At 43.7% G+C, this 16,913-nt stretch overlaps 1 protein-coding gene across 4 annotated transcripts in view; it reads right to left on the bottom strand.

Annotated features, from left to right (window-relative positions):
• Nucleotides 1-9,069, bottom strand: part of MBOAT2 (membrane bound O-acyltransferase domain containing 2) — a 127,532-nt gene extending 118,463 nt beyond the window's left edge. The window contains exon 1 of one of the 4 annotated variants that reach the window (XM_045447797.1): nt 9,049-9,069. Coding sequence is in view for 3 of the 4 variants with exons in the window: in XM_045447796.1 (XP_045303752.1) it covers nt 8,256-8,330 (75 nt within the window). In the remaining variant the exon portion in view is untranslated. Of the gene's footprint in view, nt 1-8,255; nt 8,459-9,048 lie in introns of those variants that run through there. The other 3 variants (XM_045447796.1, XM_045447794.1, XM_045447795.1) reach the window with 3 other exon arrangements.
• Between the last annotated feature and the right edge of the window lie 7,844 nt (nt 9,070-16,913).

The raw sequence follows: 16,913 nt of genomic DNA, 5'->3' as shown, positions 1-16,913 counted from the left end.
GACTGAAAGGACACGTGTACATCAGTCAACAAAACACTTGTTCCATTTCAGGGCCATACCTTCTAGAGTACGTTACGAATTTTATTTCTCCAAATCTTGTGATCATATTGCCAACAGCACCATTACACTGCATTCTATTTCGAGCTTACATGTTAAAGGGTTAAACACAAACATGTAAAAAGTACATCATAGGGTGCCTGGGTGGCTCAGTTGGTTAAGCGTCCGACTCTTGGTTTCGGCTCAGGTCATGAGCTCACAGTTTCGTGGGATCGAGGCCCACGTCAGACTCTGCACGGGCAGCACAGAGCCTGCTTGGGATTATCTCTCTGCCTCTCTCTCAGCCCTTCCCCAACTCGTGCTGTCTCTGTCTCTTTCAAAATAAATAAATACACTTTAAAAAGTAAAAAATACGTCACATTTTTATAGCCCTTTAGTAATACGGAGAGCCTTAAAAAGCTCTTTAACTCTGATGGTGGTTAGGGTAGGAGACTGGTCACAAACACAGGTTCCCTGGCCCTCATTCAGGAGGTCTGGGGAGACACTGAAAATATCTATTTTTAACAACAAACCCAAGTGACTTTTGATACAAGTGGCCTCAGAGCCACACTTTCAAAAGCACTGCACAGGCAAGTGTGGACGCCGTGAGGAGTTAGGCAGGGAAATAACCGGGCATTTCTCGAAGTCTGCCGCTGGATGTGGCTGTTAGTGTTGGAGGCAGCAGCCTGATGGCAATGGCTGTAAGAGCGAATAGGAATTGGGAAAATGGAAGCACCAAGCAGCAACTGTTCTTTCGAAACGTGCGACTGAGAAGAGACAGAATGACAATGTGCACTATGGGGTGTGCCCAAAGGTTTTTACTTGTAGAGAAACGAGTAATACCGCACAGGGCTTATTAGTAACCATATTGTTCTGGATATTTAAATGCCGTCCAGGTCCACCTGTGCCCCCGAAGCATCAACTTGCCCTGTGGAGGGGACAGCGGCAGGAGATGGGAGGATGAGAAGGACGTAGGGGTATTCGTCCCTCCCAACCCCCTCCCTCAAGCCCACCGCAGCAGGGAGCAGCCCCTAGGGCTCCCCCCTTGGGGTTTTCTCCTTCCTCCCCCTGGCCTCTCTAGCCCTAGCGGAGCTGGTACTGGGGGACTGTCCCATTCCTTGCTGATTTCCCTAAACCTGCACTGATCTTAGTAAATAGTTCTTAAAGGTCTCCCCGGTGACCTAGTTCAATCTGGCTCCCAGCAGACCCTGACTGATGCACAGATCACTAAGCAGAGTAACTGCCAGAACAGCACCGAACCCAAAACGCTTTTGTGGTTCGAGTAAGGAATCAGTCACAGTGAGAGGGGATTCAGAAACAGACTGACACGCACGGTGTGCTGGACGCAGAATTGGAAGAACGGTCAGGATGTTGGCAGCAGAGGAGGAAGGGGCACGTCATTAGCGCCGGTTCATACCTCCCGAATCCCGTTTCTACCTTTTCACGCATTAGCTGCCCCTCCCTCTTTTCCACGCTCTACGCGTTGACCAAAGCACGACTTCAGGCTTCGCCCGTGTCATTCATAAAATCTTTAAGTGATCTCTTCTGAGGACTGTGTTTATTTTATTTTAAAATGAAATAAAATTGTGTGTGTTTTCTTTTGAAGAAATCTTGTCAAGTTCTAGCACTGGGGAATCCCGCCTGTTAACTGAGTGCAGGCAAAGGCTGTGTGTGAGTTGTTTTGATTGTTTCCCTGGAAAGTCAGCCCCGACGGACCACAATAAACAGAGACTAGGGTTATGTGTACCTATCGAGGTAGTACCGAACACACGAAGTTTTAAAGCAGGGGGACAAAGAACTCTTGAAGCATTAAGAAGCAGAAAAACCACTTCTGATTCCAAACTCCAAACTGGATTTTAATCCTAATTTAATCACTGTGTGGGCATATGACTGAACCTGAACCTCCTATCTCCCTTCCTGAAAAAGAAGTCCTAAAGATTAAAAATGGAATACGTATGAACAGATGTTAACTTACATGTACTCCACAGTTTGTGGAGGAAAGGCGTATCAAACATGTGCTGGGAGCCAGGCACTTTACCCAGACTGCGTGTTTTCATCTTCACCAACATCTACAGATAGGTTATTATTTATTTTACATTTTACAGCTGAAGAGACTGGGGCTTAAAGAAAAAGACGGTAATTTGCCAAGCAGCACAGGGCTGGCAGAGTCTGGCTGCAGACCCAGTCGTGCCTGTTCCGCTCTCCACCACACTATGACTTCCTACAGACCAAGGGACAGAAAACCGGGAAACCAGTGTGAACTGCAATTGTCAGGGCATGTGGCATTTTGCTTAGCTGCCTCAGATTAAACAGAAAGGCAATTTCGAGTCTTACTGTTAAAAACTTCTTCAAAATGTATTAGTCCCTTCTCCTCCCTTGAGTTTTTATTTATATTCCCTCCAACTCTGGCCAAAAAGAATTTGGGGCAGCTTCCTCAGTTAATGAAACAAACACAGGATCATGGAATTTTAAAACTAAGCACAACACACATTTTACACAGAAGGAAACTCATTTATGTAAAGTGACATATCTAAAATTAGTTAACTGACAGGGCCTAAAATACAGATTCAAGATTCCTAGTCCCATATGCCTTCCTTATTAAAAGGAATCTTTCACGGCAGATTGTCTCAGGATTTTCTGGGTTCTCGTGATGAAGACTGATGCTCATTACGGGTGTAAAAGTAGACAGGACAGACAAATGAGTTAAATATTTATGTCCTAAACCTAAAGCATTCAAATGGCGGCTTTAAAATAAAATTAATCCTAGCTTTGCTTGTTTCACTGCCACTCACCTTCTTCCCCTTAAAAATCTTCTTAAAAAGGCTCAGTACTGAAAACTCTGCTGATTTCTTCATCTATAAAATGGGGTTCACCATAGCACAGAACCCTAGGAGGATTAAGTAAGTCAATGTTTTAAACTACTCTTTCCCGGGGCGCCTGGGTGGCGCAGTCGGTGAAGCGTCCGACTTCGGCTCAGGTCACGATCTCGCGGTCCGTGAGTTCGAGCCCCGCGTCGGGCCCTGGGCTGATGGCTCAGAGCCTGGAGCCTGTTTCCGATTCTGTGTCTCCCTCTCTCTCTGCCCCTCCCCCGTTCATGCTCTGTCTCTCTCTGTCCCAAAAATAAATAAACGTTGAAAAAAAAAAATTAAAAAAAAAAACTACTCTTTCCCTGAACACATTCCTTCATTTCATTGGTTGCCTACATCGTACAGGGCGAGAATATACAGAAAAGGTCAATCAACAAACCAACCGACCCCAAAGGCAACAGGATTTTATAAGCCTCCACACTTCCTTCTTTCTTTCTCTCTCTCTCTCTCTCTCTCTCTCTCTCTCTCTCTCCCACACACACACACACACACACACACACACACACACACACACACGGTTTCCCCCTATTCCAACCACTACCACCAGCCTCCAGTGTTTGGGAAGTTCTTTATCTCCATTCTCTCCTCCAAAAATCTACTGGCAATCCGTATCTACAACAGTGATGTTAAGACTTTAAATTAAAATTGACCTTTTACTCAAATGCTTAATACCATATCTACATATACATAACACATATATAATATATTTATACACACAACATATCACATATATGTATACATATACCTAAAATACATCAGACCTTGAATCTCACCTGATTTCACAAGGTACTGAGAGGACAATTAAATAATACAATGCTGTGAAAAGAGGTCTGTAAACTGTAACGTGTTATCCACTGTAATTATTGCCTAACTTCGCAGGATTAGCTACAGACAGGTCATATGCCATTCCCCACCCATCCTTTTCTCCCTCCTTCCAAACCTTTCAAAATATCTTGAGCCTCCTTCTTGCCCTCTCCCCCCCCCCCAAACAGTTTAGTCCATCATCTCTGAAACACTAATCCTGTCCCCAAACAGGACTGTCTTGACGAGGCCAACTGGCTGCCAGGAAGGCCAACCTGGATACCACGTCGCTAGGGAAATTTACTCAAGTTTTACAGTATTACAGCATCATGGGAAATAAGGACAGAAAATGGTAAAAGGGAAAGAAAAGAGAGTAAAGGGAGGGAGGAGAGAGAGGGCAAGAGAGCAGCCTCAGCCTAGTAACTCAGAGAGGTAAATCAAATGGAATAGAACATACATACGATGAGATTTACACACACACACACACACACTCTCTCTCTCTCTCTCTCTCTCTCTCTCTCTCTAAAAGGTGATTTGGGACATGTAATTATTCTCTCTTGCTTGTTACTCCTCACTTCGGGGTCTTTTAAAAATTCACTGCACCAGCAACTAATCCAGAACATAATTATATTCAACGACATCTGGTGCCTTCTCCACAGCACTTTTGGCCCTTGTCTCGGTACAGCTCTCCCTGCGTCCAAATCCTCCTCAAAACCCGCCCTCCGTCTATCCCCTTCATGATAACCACCCAATAAAGTCACCTGGAATGCAAGGCCTAGAAAGGTGAAACCCCACAGGCTCACAGCATCGTTTACCCTCACTTCATAGCGGAGTTAGTATTTTCATTTAAATTTAAGGCACACTTGGGGTGCCTGGGTGGTTCAGGCGGTTGAGCATCTGGCTTCAGCTTGGGTCATGATCTCAGAGTTCGTGAGTTCGAGCCCCAAGTCGGGCTCTGTGCTGACACCTCAGAGCCTGGAGCCTGCTTCAGAGTCTGTGTCCCCCTCTCTGCCCCTCCCCTACTTGCACTCTCTCTCTCTCGAAAATAAATAAGCATTAATTTTTTTTTTTTTTTTTTTAATTTAGGCACACTAAACAAATACTATGGTTACCTCAAGGTCACTCTGCAATTCTCAGGAAAGATTAAACAGCCCAGGAGTCTAAGACAAGATCTGTTCCTTTTCCTGGCCTGGTCTTACTACAAAATATTTCTCTTTTCTCTCTTAACTTACCCTGCAATGCACATTTGTATATTCCATACAGGCCAGTATTTTCTATTGTTTCAAAAATTCTACACTCACTCTTGTACAAGAGATGAACTAGTTCTCTGGCCCTACGGTTCTGTTTTTCCTCTGACATTAAACAACTGCTTTTAGGGGCGCCTGAGTGGCTCAATCAGTTAAGCGCCTGACTTCAGCTCAGGTCATGATCTCACAGTTCGTGGGTTCAAGCCCCATGTCCGGCTCTGTGCTGACAGCTCAGAACCTGGAGCCTGTTTTGGATTCTGTGTCTCCCTCTTGCTCTCTGCCCCTCCCCTGCTCGCACTCTGTCTCTCCCTGTCTCTCTCTCTCTTTCAAAAATAAATAAACATTTTAAAAAAAACAACTGCTTTTATAATTTCCTAAATTTTCAAAACATTTTTAATTAGCACATACCAAATTAACAAACTAACAAGTTATATTTTTACACTTTTCATTTCCTGATTTGTCTTTTTCCTGTTGAATCCCACTATTTGATTACAAGTAATTCTTAGGCTTCCTCTCAACTTGAACTCAATTATTTACATGTTACAAAAATTAATTTCTATTTCAAAATAATGATTAAATGACTCTTTATTCATCCAATTTACAGTAAGAGTTTGTAGTTATTCCAAGAGTTTTATCAGCAAAAAAGTTAATTTTTCACTGCTTCAAAGAAATAGTTCAATCATCACCATAAAAAGTTAAGACATGTATGGTTAGTAATCCAATCTTAAGATGTGCTTAGAAAAGAGGAAACAATTCAAAATACAAATGGCTGCAAAAATTCAGAGCAGTCCCAAGAGAAAGAAGGTTGTCCAAGATAATAAATCAAGACCTACAGATAATAAAGAAGGAAAGCCAAAATCTCAAGTCCTGTCACCTTCCCTTGAGTTTCCTGCTTATTTCAGTACCGAAAAGAACTTGCTCTGGATTGCTGAGATGTTTAAATGATTTCATTAATATCAAATCACTTTAAAAAGTTGTTAAGCATTACATAAACTAAAAGAGGGGTGCCTGGGTGGCTCAGTTGGTTGAGCGTCCGGCTCTTGACTTCAACTGAGGTCACGATCTCACACTTCGTGGGTTGGAGCCCCACATCGGGGTCCATGCTGGCAGTGTGTAGCCTGCTTGGGATTCCCTCTCCCTCTCTCTCCGCCCCTCCCCTGCTCGTGTGCTCTGACTCCCTCTCTCTCAAAAATAAACAAACTTAAAAAAAAAAAAATAGATACTAGCATAGGGGTGCCTGACTGGCTCAGCTGGTTAAGCTTCCAACTATGGATTTTAGCTCAGGTCATGATCTCACAGTTAGTGGGATCAAGCCCCGCAGGCTCCGTGCTGACAGCTGCTTGAGGCTGCTTGAAATTCTCTCTCCCTCTCTCTCTGCCCCTCCCCCGCTCACCTGAGTGCACAAAGGCTCTCTAATAAATAAATAAATATTTTTTAAAAACAAAAGGTATTAGCACAGGAAAAAAATATATTTCATCATGGTAAGCAGAGAAAGAAAGAATACACCTGTTCCCTAAAATTAACGAAAGGTTACATGGTGACAGATGGTAACTACACTTATCTGGTGAGCACTGTGGAATGTACAGAATTGTCCGATTACTGTGCTGTATACCTGAAACTAATATAATACTATAAATCGACTACAATTAAAAAAAAAAAAAAAGTTCTTGCTCCTCATCATCAAAAAAAATCTTAAACAGATACCCACCCTGCATTTGCTGATACCCTGGCAGCAACCTACTTAAGTCACAGGTGTAAAAACACTAAAAGGTCACACAGTGTAGTTCAGTTTGGAAAAGTGAGAATCCTCCACAGGGCTGAGAAGATTAAAAAAAAAAAACCCAAAACCCTAAGTTCTGGTAAGTTTATTAATAAACAGAGGAAACTACTTTCTTATAGTACATGATTAATTTCACCTTTGGCACTTTATTAGCATGACCTACAACTGTTGCTCAAGATTTGTGGGGGATAGGCATTTTACCAGGAACCAAAAATTATGACTGAAATAGAAGAGATTCAGATGTGAACACAGGTAGAATTTTTTATATAGTCGCACACACACCAGTCTTTAAATTAAAAAAAAAAGAAAAAACAGTAAAGCACAAAGTAAGTCCTAGTATCAGGCACAGGAGTGGTTTCCCATCTGGCTGCTATGAAACCCAGTCTGGATACAGAGGAATCCTGTCTTATAAATGAAATCCCTGATGACATCAAAGGACAGCAGCACTCTCAAGAAAACGGCAGTGAACCAGGATCCTTGTAAAGCCCAAACACTTCTAGATCACAGTACACCTGAAATAATTGTAAGCAAAATTTTCAGTTGATCTAGCCTGGGGCTACAGCAATTATCTATCTCCGCCCTACCCCCCTCCGCCCCACTTCCCCAACAATGACCCTAAATGTCACTATCCTAAATGTCACTCTGAGAAAATACTTCCAAACTTTTTCGGAATAAAAATGGCGCTGCTCTTCCCATCACACTACTGTTTATTTCTCAAAAACCCTTAGGCCTTCCACACAAGCTCAACTGGCCTCCTTTAAATACCTCCCTTCCCCAAACAGTGTCATATGGGGTTTTTTTGTTTGTTTGTTTTGTTTTTTGTTTTGGAGGGGTGTGGGAGAGAGGGGTAGGGTGGCTTCTTCCAACCACAAGGTTGCAACTTTCTCAGCTACAAATCCTGGGATTATTATCTGACTTTGACTTTTCCTCATAACCTCTGCCTTCCCCGCAAACTGTTGCCTCTCTGCTCAATAAGCCACACTTCAATGCAAACTGTCCCAAGGTGCAGGTCGCGGAGCCCTAAGCTGGCCACCCCCACGCCACGCTCGCGGGTCTAGTGCACTCTCCGCTGAGGTCCATCCATCCTGCTTCCCCGTGGGGCATTCGGTGCCACGCGCGCAGGGCACAGACACCAAAGCACAGCCTTTCTACACCGTCTACACCCGTGCCCACACGCACTGCAAGTGGCTTCGGGACTCCGGATCGCCGAGTGCCCGGCGCACACACGACCCGGCTCCGGGCGCTGCTGTGGCGGGCAGCAGGGCCAAGCATGCACGCGCGCACGTCGGTGCCCGGAGCCCCCCCGGGCTGCACGGGCACGGCCGGGATGGGGGCTGGGTGGGCACGCCGGGGAGGGGCGGCTGGCGCGAGATAGCGTGCGGACAATAACAGGCGGGTCGCCCCCTCCCCTCAAGGGGCGGCCCCAGCCGCAGCCCGTGCCCGGGGTCCCGGCTCCCGCGCGGATGGCACACCGCCGGGGAGGGGGCGGCGAGGGCGCGACGCCAGCAGGGCCTCCTCGGGTACCTGGTCGATGGGCAGCTGCACGGCGTTGCTGAGGGGCTGCAGCAGGGTGGAGCCCGTGGTGCTGGTGGTGGCCATGGCCGGCCTGGCGCTCCGCCTGCCGCGCTCCGGCCGCCCGCGCCGCTCGCCCGCGCGCCGTGCCGGGCGACGCCGAGGATGGGGATGCAGCCGGCGCGCCTGCCCCCTGGCCGCCCGCGGTGTGAGCGGCGCGGGGCGGGGCCAGGGAGGGGCCGGGGGCGGTGACCGGCTCGGCCCTCCCCCGGTGCCCCCGCCCGCGCCCGCGCGCCCGCGTTCCCGCTCGCGCCCGCGCCCGCGCCCCCGGCCTCCCGCCCGCGTCCGCGCCCGCTCCCGCGCCCGCCCCGCCCCCTGACTTCCAGCAGCTTCCAGCGCCCCCTCCCCACCTTGCGCGCCCTCGCGCCAGACAGCCCCGCCGCCCAATCGCGGCGCGGCGCCTCGACGCCCGCAGCCAATCAGAGGGCGCTGGCCGCGCCGCGCCCCGCCCCCATCTCAGGCCTCGGTGAGGGGCCGAGGGGCGGTCGCGGCTGAGGGCCGTTCGCAGGCGGCCCTGCATGGTGCGGACGTGGCGGGGTTTTGCCCGGTCACCCTTTTCGTCGTCCTTCCCGACAGTCGGCGGACAGCCACCCTTCGCTAGGAGGAACCGTGGACAACAAAGGGGAACGGGGTGGCCGCCAGACAAAGGGAACGACGTGAGGGTCGTCGTTGAGCCAGGACTGGGGGAAGTTGGGGACAAAACCAGGAGGCTGGGAAGAGGAGGGCGACAAACCAAAAAAGTGACCTGGATAAGATGTCCCTTTGTCTTCAGGATTGCGGTGGACAAGCCCAAACTTGAAGCCAGTTTCAGTTGTGTGTGCCCCTCAGTGACCCCCCTCACCCCCAGCCCGGGGCCCTCGAGGGGCAAGAGACCCCGGTGCAGCTGGACGCCCGACCCCGGGCTGGTGGCCGTTCTCACCTGAACTGCTTGCTCTTGGTGGCCAGCAGCTGCTCCCTGGGCATCTCTGCACCCCTCGGTCACCTCCCCCCAGTCCCCACTGCTGTTGCTTTTGCCGCACGATGTGTGTGGTGGTTTGTGTGTGATGTGTATATCGAATCTATTTGCCCAGACTTAATAAAAGGAACCATTTGAGTTCCTTGGAAATGCAAGTATCTGTTTAGAAGACTTTTTCAAAAGGACTCCTGGAGGTGAATATCAGGAAAGCTCAAAATTCAACAGTCTGAAATTTTTGGTAGAAACAGCTTTTTCTGAAATTTTTGGTAGAAACAGTTCATGAGCCTTCAACCACGGGTTAAATGCTAATTTGAATGCTTTAAAGGTATCGATCGGCCAACCACGTGACATAAGTACAATTCCCACCCTCAAAGAAATGGAGGCACAGAGCAGTTTGGTAAATTGCCAAAAGAGCACAGCTAATAGGGAGCAGAGAAAGGATTGAGAGCCAAGTATTATACCTTTAGAGTTTATCTCTTGAACGCTGGGCCCTCTTCTTCCTCGCACTGAAACCCAGTCCAGAAGTTCTCATCAGCCAGCAGGTGTTCCCTTTATTACATTCCTACTGGAGAGTCTTGGATGCTGAGACAGCGCAGATACAAATACACGGACCACTGTAAATTCCCTGGACCTCAGTTGTCTCTCTGAAAAGGAGGCAGCTGAATTACTAGGTTCAATCTCTTGCTGCATAACGTTCTTTGGTTGTTGGGTTAACTTAATCCTAACAACCAAACTGATTAAAGGACAGAAGGAAATGCCAAGGCCTTCGTTCTGCCTTGGGGTAGTGGTGTTCCGGTGGGAGTTGTAATCCATTAGAGAGGAAACCTGTTCAATGGGCTGCTCATTAAAACATACCAATAATCTGGAACTCTCTATTAATATAATGTTAGAAAATGTTATTCTTTTCCTTTTCTCCACTTGGGGGAATCGTGGAGAAAGCATACAGGTGTCTGAGCATAAAACCGAAGGAGGAATTGAAATACCACTTAAAAAACTTAAAAGGTGGGTGTTGGGAACATATTGCAAGCTAAATAAAGTAGCGTAAAGATACAGTCTCAGGTCTAGAACAAATAATGTCTACAAAAAAAGAGTTTCCTTAGATTGAATTTTTATCTTAGTAGAACATGAAACACCTCTACTTGGGGTGCAAATATCTGAAATAGGGAGGGTTTTAGCCATCCGGAAATTTGTGTCAGAGTTGTAAAGCTATAGGTAAAATATAGTGTAATATTAATACTCAGATTTTGAAGTCAGATCTAGATTTTTGGCTGTCTAGATTTTTGATTCACTGCAAAATCTTGGGCTACTCAAACTTTCTAAGCCTCAGTTTCCTCGTGTATAAAAATGAGCATAATAATAGCACCCAAGCCATGAGTTATAACGTTAGAAAGCTTACCTAAATGAAGAGCTCAGAGTTGTGCTGGGTACATGGTAAAACTTAAAAAAATATATTACCATCCAAGAAATGTAATTCTGAAAATGGAAACTATTTTTCTCATATTAAAAATACTACATTTTCATGTTTTTAATGAAGAAACTGAGGCCCATATTTTGAGCTAATAATTCAGTGATGATTGCAGAAATTTGATGCAAGCCTTCTGCCCAGTATCTGCTAATTAGACTGAAAGCTATTAAACTGTGATGAAAGGGGAGAGAATTGAACTAATAATATATAATGCCTCACTATCCTACCTCAGATAACATCCATCTTATAAAAGTGAGTCTCACTATCTTCATTCTTAAAAAAAATAATAAAAAAAAGTTTATTGAGTACTTGCTATGTTCGTGAACTTTGTGGGGCTATAATCAAAAGAAGAGACAGTCATATACAAAATAGAGAGGGAAGTGCTGTAAGAAAAGTGCCAAGTGAGGTCCTTTTTCTAAATCGAAAGAACACACCCAGGAGAATGTGTTGTCAAAAGACCTGAGTTTTAGTCCTGACTTTTCCACCAAATAGCTGTGAACTTGAGAAATCTGCTTAACTTTTCTGTGCCTCAGGAAATGTTGCTCCTTGTCGAACTGGGTAATATAACTTCGTCCTACCTCACCGAAGTATTGTGACTCTGAACGTGAAGTTAATAATAGGCTATTTGTAGAGATATTAGTAGAGATACTAGTGTTAGAAATAACAACTAGTAGGAAAGAGGTTTCGATACAGCAACCACATTTTAACAAGAGTGACTTAGACCAAATTGTAGGCGCACTGAGCAGGGTTCGCATATGATAAAATGACTGTCTCCCTTGCTCCCCTCCACCCCTGCCCCCCGTAAGATGGCTATGGTAGTTAAAGATTGCTAAAATGAAACTTATTTTTAACTTTGAATAAACCACTCGCAAGAAATGAATAATCTGCCAAGCTGCTTTTGTTTCATAAAAATGGCATGTGTCGTGAAATGAGCGTTCTCAGGCCAAGTATCCTGCCTATTCTATGTCCTTATACCCTAGAATAACCTGGCTGATGAAAGGCACTGGACCATACACACAATAAAAGCCCCAGTTAACTGGCACCTTCGAGCACTTACAAGCTAACCCTACCAGACCAAACATGAAATTCAGGAAGTCACCCTTTAAGACCTAACATGCTTCCATTAGGACTTCGCAAAGTACACTGAATAAGGCGTAACCGATACAGGAAACCGTAAAGGTAGGAGACCTTCACTGAAGTCCTTGGCTCAGCAGCCTTCTGGCTCTGCCTGAACCAGGCCCGTAACAACAAACAGATCTCTTCAGTTTCATCCGTGTACACATTAGGAGATTTAGCAACTAAATAATTGCATGGGTGACTTCTTCCTCTAAAATTATATGATTCCCAAGAATTTCTAGATTTTTTTCTGTCTCCCTGAGACTACATCCAGTCTAGGTTTATTTGACTAGAGGTATAAACAAAACTATTACTCATCAGCTTGAGAATTGCATTTGCTCTGCTGGTTTCAGAACTAAGTCTCATTTATTTTATCTCTAATCAAACTTTCTTCTTCAAAATGTCCATGATTTTCAGTGACCTGTGATGACTTCTGTGTTATATCTCTGTATCTTGGGGAAACGATCCATTTTCCTCACAGATTTGTTCAGCTTTTTCACGTTTAGATGAATGAGCCAAGTCTCAATAAAAAGAATACCCCCTTACAGCTTATTTATCATAAGTATGCCATCTGAAACCCTTTGGTCTCAATGTACAAACTCTCAGGCTTCCCCATGTTTGCGTAATGGCATTTGTGTCCAAATGATGAAACGCGTTAAATATAAGTCACAGTACCTATCCCAGATTTCATCATAATTACCATTACCATTAGTAACATTTACCACATCTATTTGGGATACTACGCCACATAGGAAGGCTTCATTTTCTCAGTTCTGCCTAATATTTCAGGTTATTTCTGTTTACCTACAATTATAAGAAGAGTTCCCTTCCTTAGAAATGTTGATATCTCACTGCTCTTCTAAATAGTCTGGTCTGACAAGTGGAGAGGAGTTATACCCTCCTCTTCTGTTGCCAGCTAGGCAACAAAGAGAAAGCCTTTGGTGATTCTCCAGCCCACCACGTTCTGTGTAGTCCCCCAGAGGCCTAACACTTTGAGCAAATTTCCCTCTTCGTGGGTAAATGTGTCAAAGAACATATTGTGTTGTAGGTATTTTCTGCTCAAACCCTTCCTCCATTACTGTCGTTTTTCGGATGCTGGGTTTTGCTTCCCAGATTACAATACTGATGCAAGAGCCCTAAGCAGTAAAGAATTAGGAATGAGAATCATCTCTACATATACAGTCTATGGTTGTTACCACATCTAACCTAGTTCCCTTGCCAAACAACTTGCTCTCCTGTACAGATGGTTCTTCCGGTTAAACATGAAGTACTTGCTAAGGAATGCCTTATAAGCAAATAATGGTCTGGTTTCAGTTTCATAAAATTATCTTTTAATTTATTTTCCATTTGAAAGCTGATAGTTATTCTCTCTTATTTGTGTTTTTATATGCAAATTCTGATCTGGGTTTTAAATAGTGTATGCCACAAGACGATTCCTATTAAAATCACAACACATTAAAATTAAGTTGGGAATCTGGGGCACCTGGCTGGCTCAGTTGGTAGAACATGTGACTCTTGATCTCAAGGTTGTGAGTTTGAGACCCACATTGGGCATAGAGCTGACTTAAAAAAATGAAATTGAGTTGTAATTGACAAGCTATGGAAAAAAATCAAGTGGAAATCTACAGTGAGATACCAAATGTTCCCAAGGTAGCTTAAACCAGTTGTACTATTAGATTTGTAAATAATGAGTTGACATTTCCAAAATGAGAATGTAGCGCAGGTGAAAATACCACCAGTGGGAGCTCCTTTCTTAGATTCTTCATTGGAAATATTATCCCTAATTTTGGGAAGGCATTGGGAGGGTAGAATTATAGAAAGTACTAGGGAAAGAAGTTGGGCACTAGAACCAGATTTCCTGAGTTTGAAGCCTACTTGTTACTTGTTTAATTTGGGCAGGTAATTAATCTGCTGGGGCCTCAGTCTTCCTATCTATAAAATGGGAAAAATAATGATTTGTGCTGTTCAAATCACTTGATGTTTGTCACACTGTAAGCTCCCAGTAAACATTAGCCATCATCATCATCATCATCGCCATTGTTATTACAGGAGTCACAGGTCTCTAAGTATATGGTCACATTTACAATGAGAACCATAGACCAAGTAGAAGGGTAGATTAACAACAAAAAGTTAGTTTAGTCAGCATATCTCTCCAAATTGAGAGGGAAAACAAAACGTCCAAGGACTAAAATTTGGAGTGTAAAGAGAACACTACTTTTTTTCTCTCTTTTTTTAAGTTTTTATTTAAATTCCAGTTAGCTAAGGGGTACGTGGGTGGCTCGGTTGGTTGAGTGTCTGACTCTTGATTTCAACGTCAGGTCAAGATCCCAGGGTCATGGGATTGGGCCCTACGTCAGGCTCCACATTGAGCATGGGGCCTGGCTGGGATTCTCTCTCTCTCTCCCTCTGCCCCTCCCCTGCTCATGTGCGTGCGTGTGCATTCTCTCTCTTGCTCTAAAACAAATTCCAGTATAGTTAACATACAGTGTCTTATTAGTTTCAGGTGTACAATGTAGTGATTCAGCACTTCCATACATCACCTGGTGCTCATCACAAGTGCACTCCTTAATCCCCATCACTTATTTAACCCATTCCCCTACCCACCTTCCCTCTGGCAATCATCAGTTTGTTGTCTATACTTAAGAGTTTTTCTTGGCTTGTTTCTCTCTCTCTTTTTCCCCTTTGCTCATTTGTTTAGTTTCTTAAATTCCACATTTGAGTGAAATCATACGGTATTTGTCTTTCTCTGACTGACTTATTTTGCTGAGCATAATACTCCCTAGCTCCATCCATGTCATTGTAAATGGCAAGATTTCATTCTTTTTTATGGCTGAGTAATATTCCATTATATATAAACCTCTTCTTTATCCATTCATCAACTGAGGGACACTTGGGCTGTTTCCATAATTTGGTTATTATAGATAATGCTGCTATGAATAGTGGGGTGCGTGTATCCCTTGTAATTAATGTTTTCATATTCTTTGGGTAAATACCCAGTAGTGCAATTACTGCATCGTAGGGTAGGTCTAGTTTTAACTTTTTGAGGAAAGTCCATGCTGTTTTCTACAATGGCTGCACTAGTTTGCATTCCCACTAATAGTTCAAGAGAGTTCCCCTTTCTCCACACCCTTACCTATTGTTTCTTGTGTTGTTGATTTCAGCCATTCTGACCAGTGTGAGGTGATATTCCATTGTAGTTTTGATGCATTTCCCAGATCATCAGTGATGTTGAACATCTTTTCATGTGTCTGTTGGCCATCTGGAAGTCTTCTTTGGAAAGATGTCTATTCATGTCTTTTGTCCATTTTTAATTAGATTACTCATCTTGTGGGTGTTGATATTTATAAGTTCTTTATATATTTTGGATAATACCCCTTTATCAAATATATAATTTGCAAATATCTTCTCCTATTCCATGGTTGCCTTTTAGTTTTGTTGATTATTTCCTTTGCTGTGCAGAAGTTTTTATTTTGATGTGGTCCCAATGGTTTATTTTTGCTTTTGTTTCCCTTGCCCCAGGAGACATATCTAGAAAGAAGTTACTATGGCTGATGTCAAAGAAGTTACCGCCTGTGTTCTCTTCTAGGATTTTTATGGTTTCAGGTCTCACATTTGGGTCTTTTATCCATTTTGAATTTATTTTTGTGTATGATGTATGAAAAGTTGTCCAGTTTCATTCTTTTGCATGTTGCTGTCCAGTTTTCCCAACACCATTTGTTGAAGACATAGTCTTTGTTTCATTGGATATTCTTTCCCACTTTGTTGAAGATTAATTGACCATATAATTATAGGTTCATTTCTGGAGTCTCTATTCTGTTCCATTGATCTATGTGTCTATTTTTGTGCCAGTACCATATTGTTTTGATCACTACATCTTTGTAATATAACTTGAATTGTGATGCACCTGTTTTTTTTTTTCTTTTTCAAGGTTGCTTTAGCCATTGGGGGTCTTTTATGGTTCCATACAAATTTTGGGATTGCTGAGAACATTAAATGACTAATCACGGTCTTGGCCTACCTCACCTGAAAGCATTTACAGAGCTTTATATTCACAGAAATTGATAAGAGGACAACTATTTTTAAACTTTATCTTCTTCATAAATGCTGTAATATACTGTTGTAAATTGGATTATTTTGGTTTTTAGCCATCAGTGTCTATTCCAAGCCTTTACAACCTACACAGTAGAAAATATGAAGACAAAGGCAAATAGCAATTAATACAAGGATTTCATGGAGAACTAAGCAGGTGAATGTACAATTTATAATTTGGAGTATTATTTTGCAAGACATTTAAAAATTATTACTCTGAGTGATTATTTTGAAAAGTCCAGGTGCCAGTAGATTTCATCCTCTGTAATACTATTTCTTTAAATACCATCTCTCGGGGCGCCTGGGTGGCGCAGTCGGTTAAGCGTCCGACTTCAGCCAGGTCACGATCTCGCGGTCTGTGAGTTCAAGCCCCGCGTCAGGCTCTGGGCTGATGGCTCAGAGCCTGGAGCCTGTTTCCGATTCTGTGTCTCCCTCTCTCTCTGCCCCTCCCCCGTTCATGCTCTGTCTCTCTCTGTCCCAAAAATAAATAAACGTTGAAAAAAAAAATTAAAAAAAAATAAATACCATCTCTCTGAATCCACAAATATTTATCGTTTTGTTTTTGTTTTTGTTTTTTTTGGTCAGCATCCAACTGGTAACCAATGAAATGATCTTATATTATTCTAGGACAGGAGCCAGGAATTTGATCTTATTGCAAAAGCTACTCTATTCCTCTTGTGGAAAACACATTCAGCCTCTGGTCCCTAGATACTTATCTGAGAGAGCACTTAAAACTGTTCCCTATGGAGTTGCTTGAGTGTCATTGAGAAATAAATTAAAAGAAAAAGAAAACCAACTCAAATATGTCTGATACAACCCAACAAGTCAGTGCATCTCAGCGGCTTAACCAGAATCACCCAGGACACTTGTTTAAAATCCAGATTTCTGGACAATACCAAACACATAAATAATCAGAATTTGAAGAAGAAAAAGCAGAAGGAGAAAGAGAGAGGGGACAAGGGAAGGATTTAAAAGTTAGGGCCCT

This window comes from Leopardus geoffroyi, chromosome A3 (assembly GCF_018350155.1).
Source record: "Leopardus geoffroyi isolate Oge1 chromosome A3, O.geoffroyi_Oge1_pat1.0, whole genome shotgun sequence".
NCBI lineage: Eukaryota > Metazoa > Chordata > Mammalia > Carnivora > Felidae > Leopardus > Leopardus geoffroyi.
This window is presented reverse-complemented; position numbering and strand designations above follow the sequence as displayed.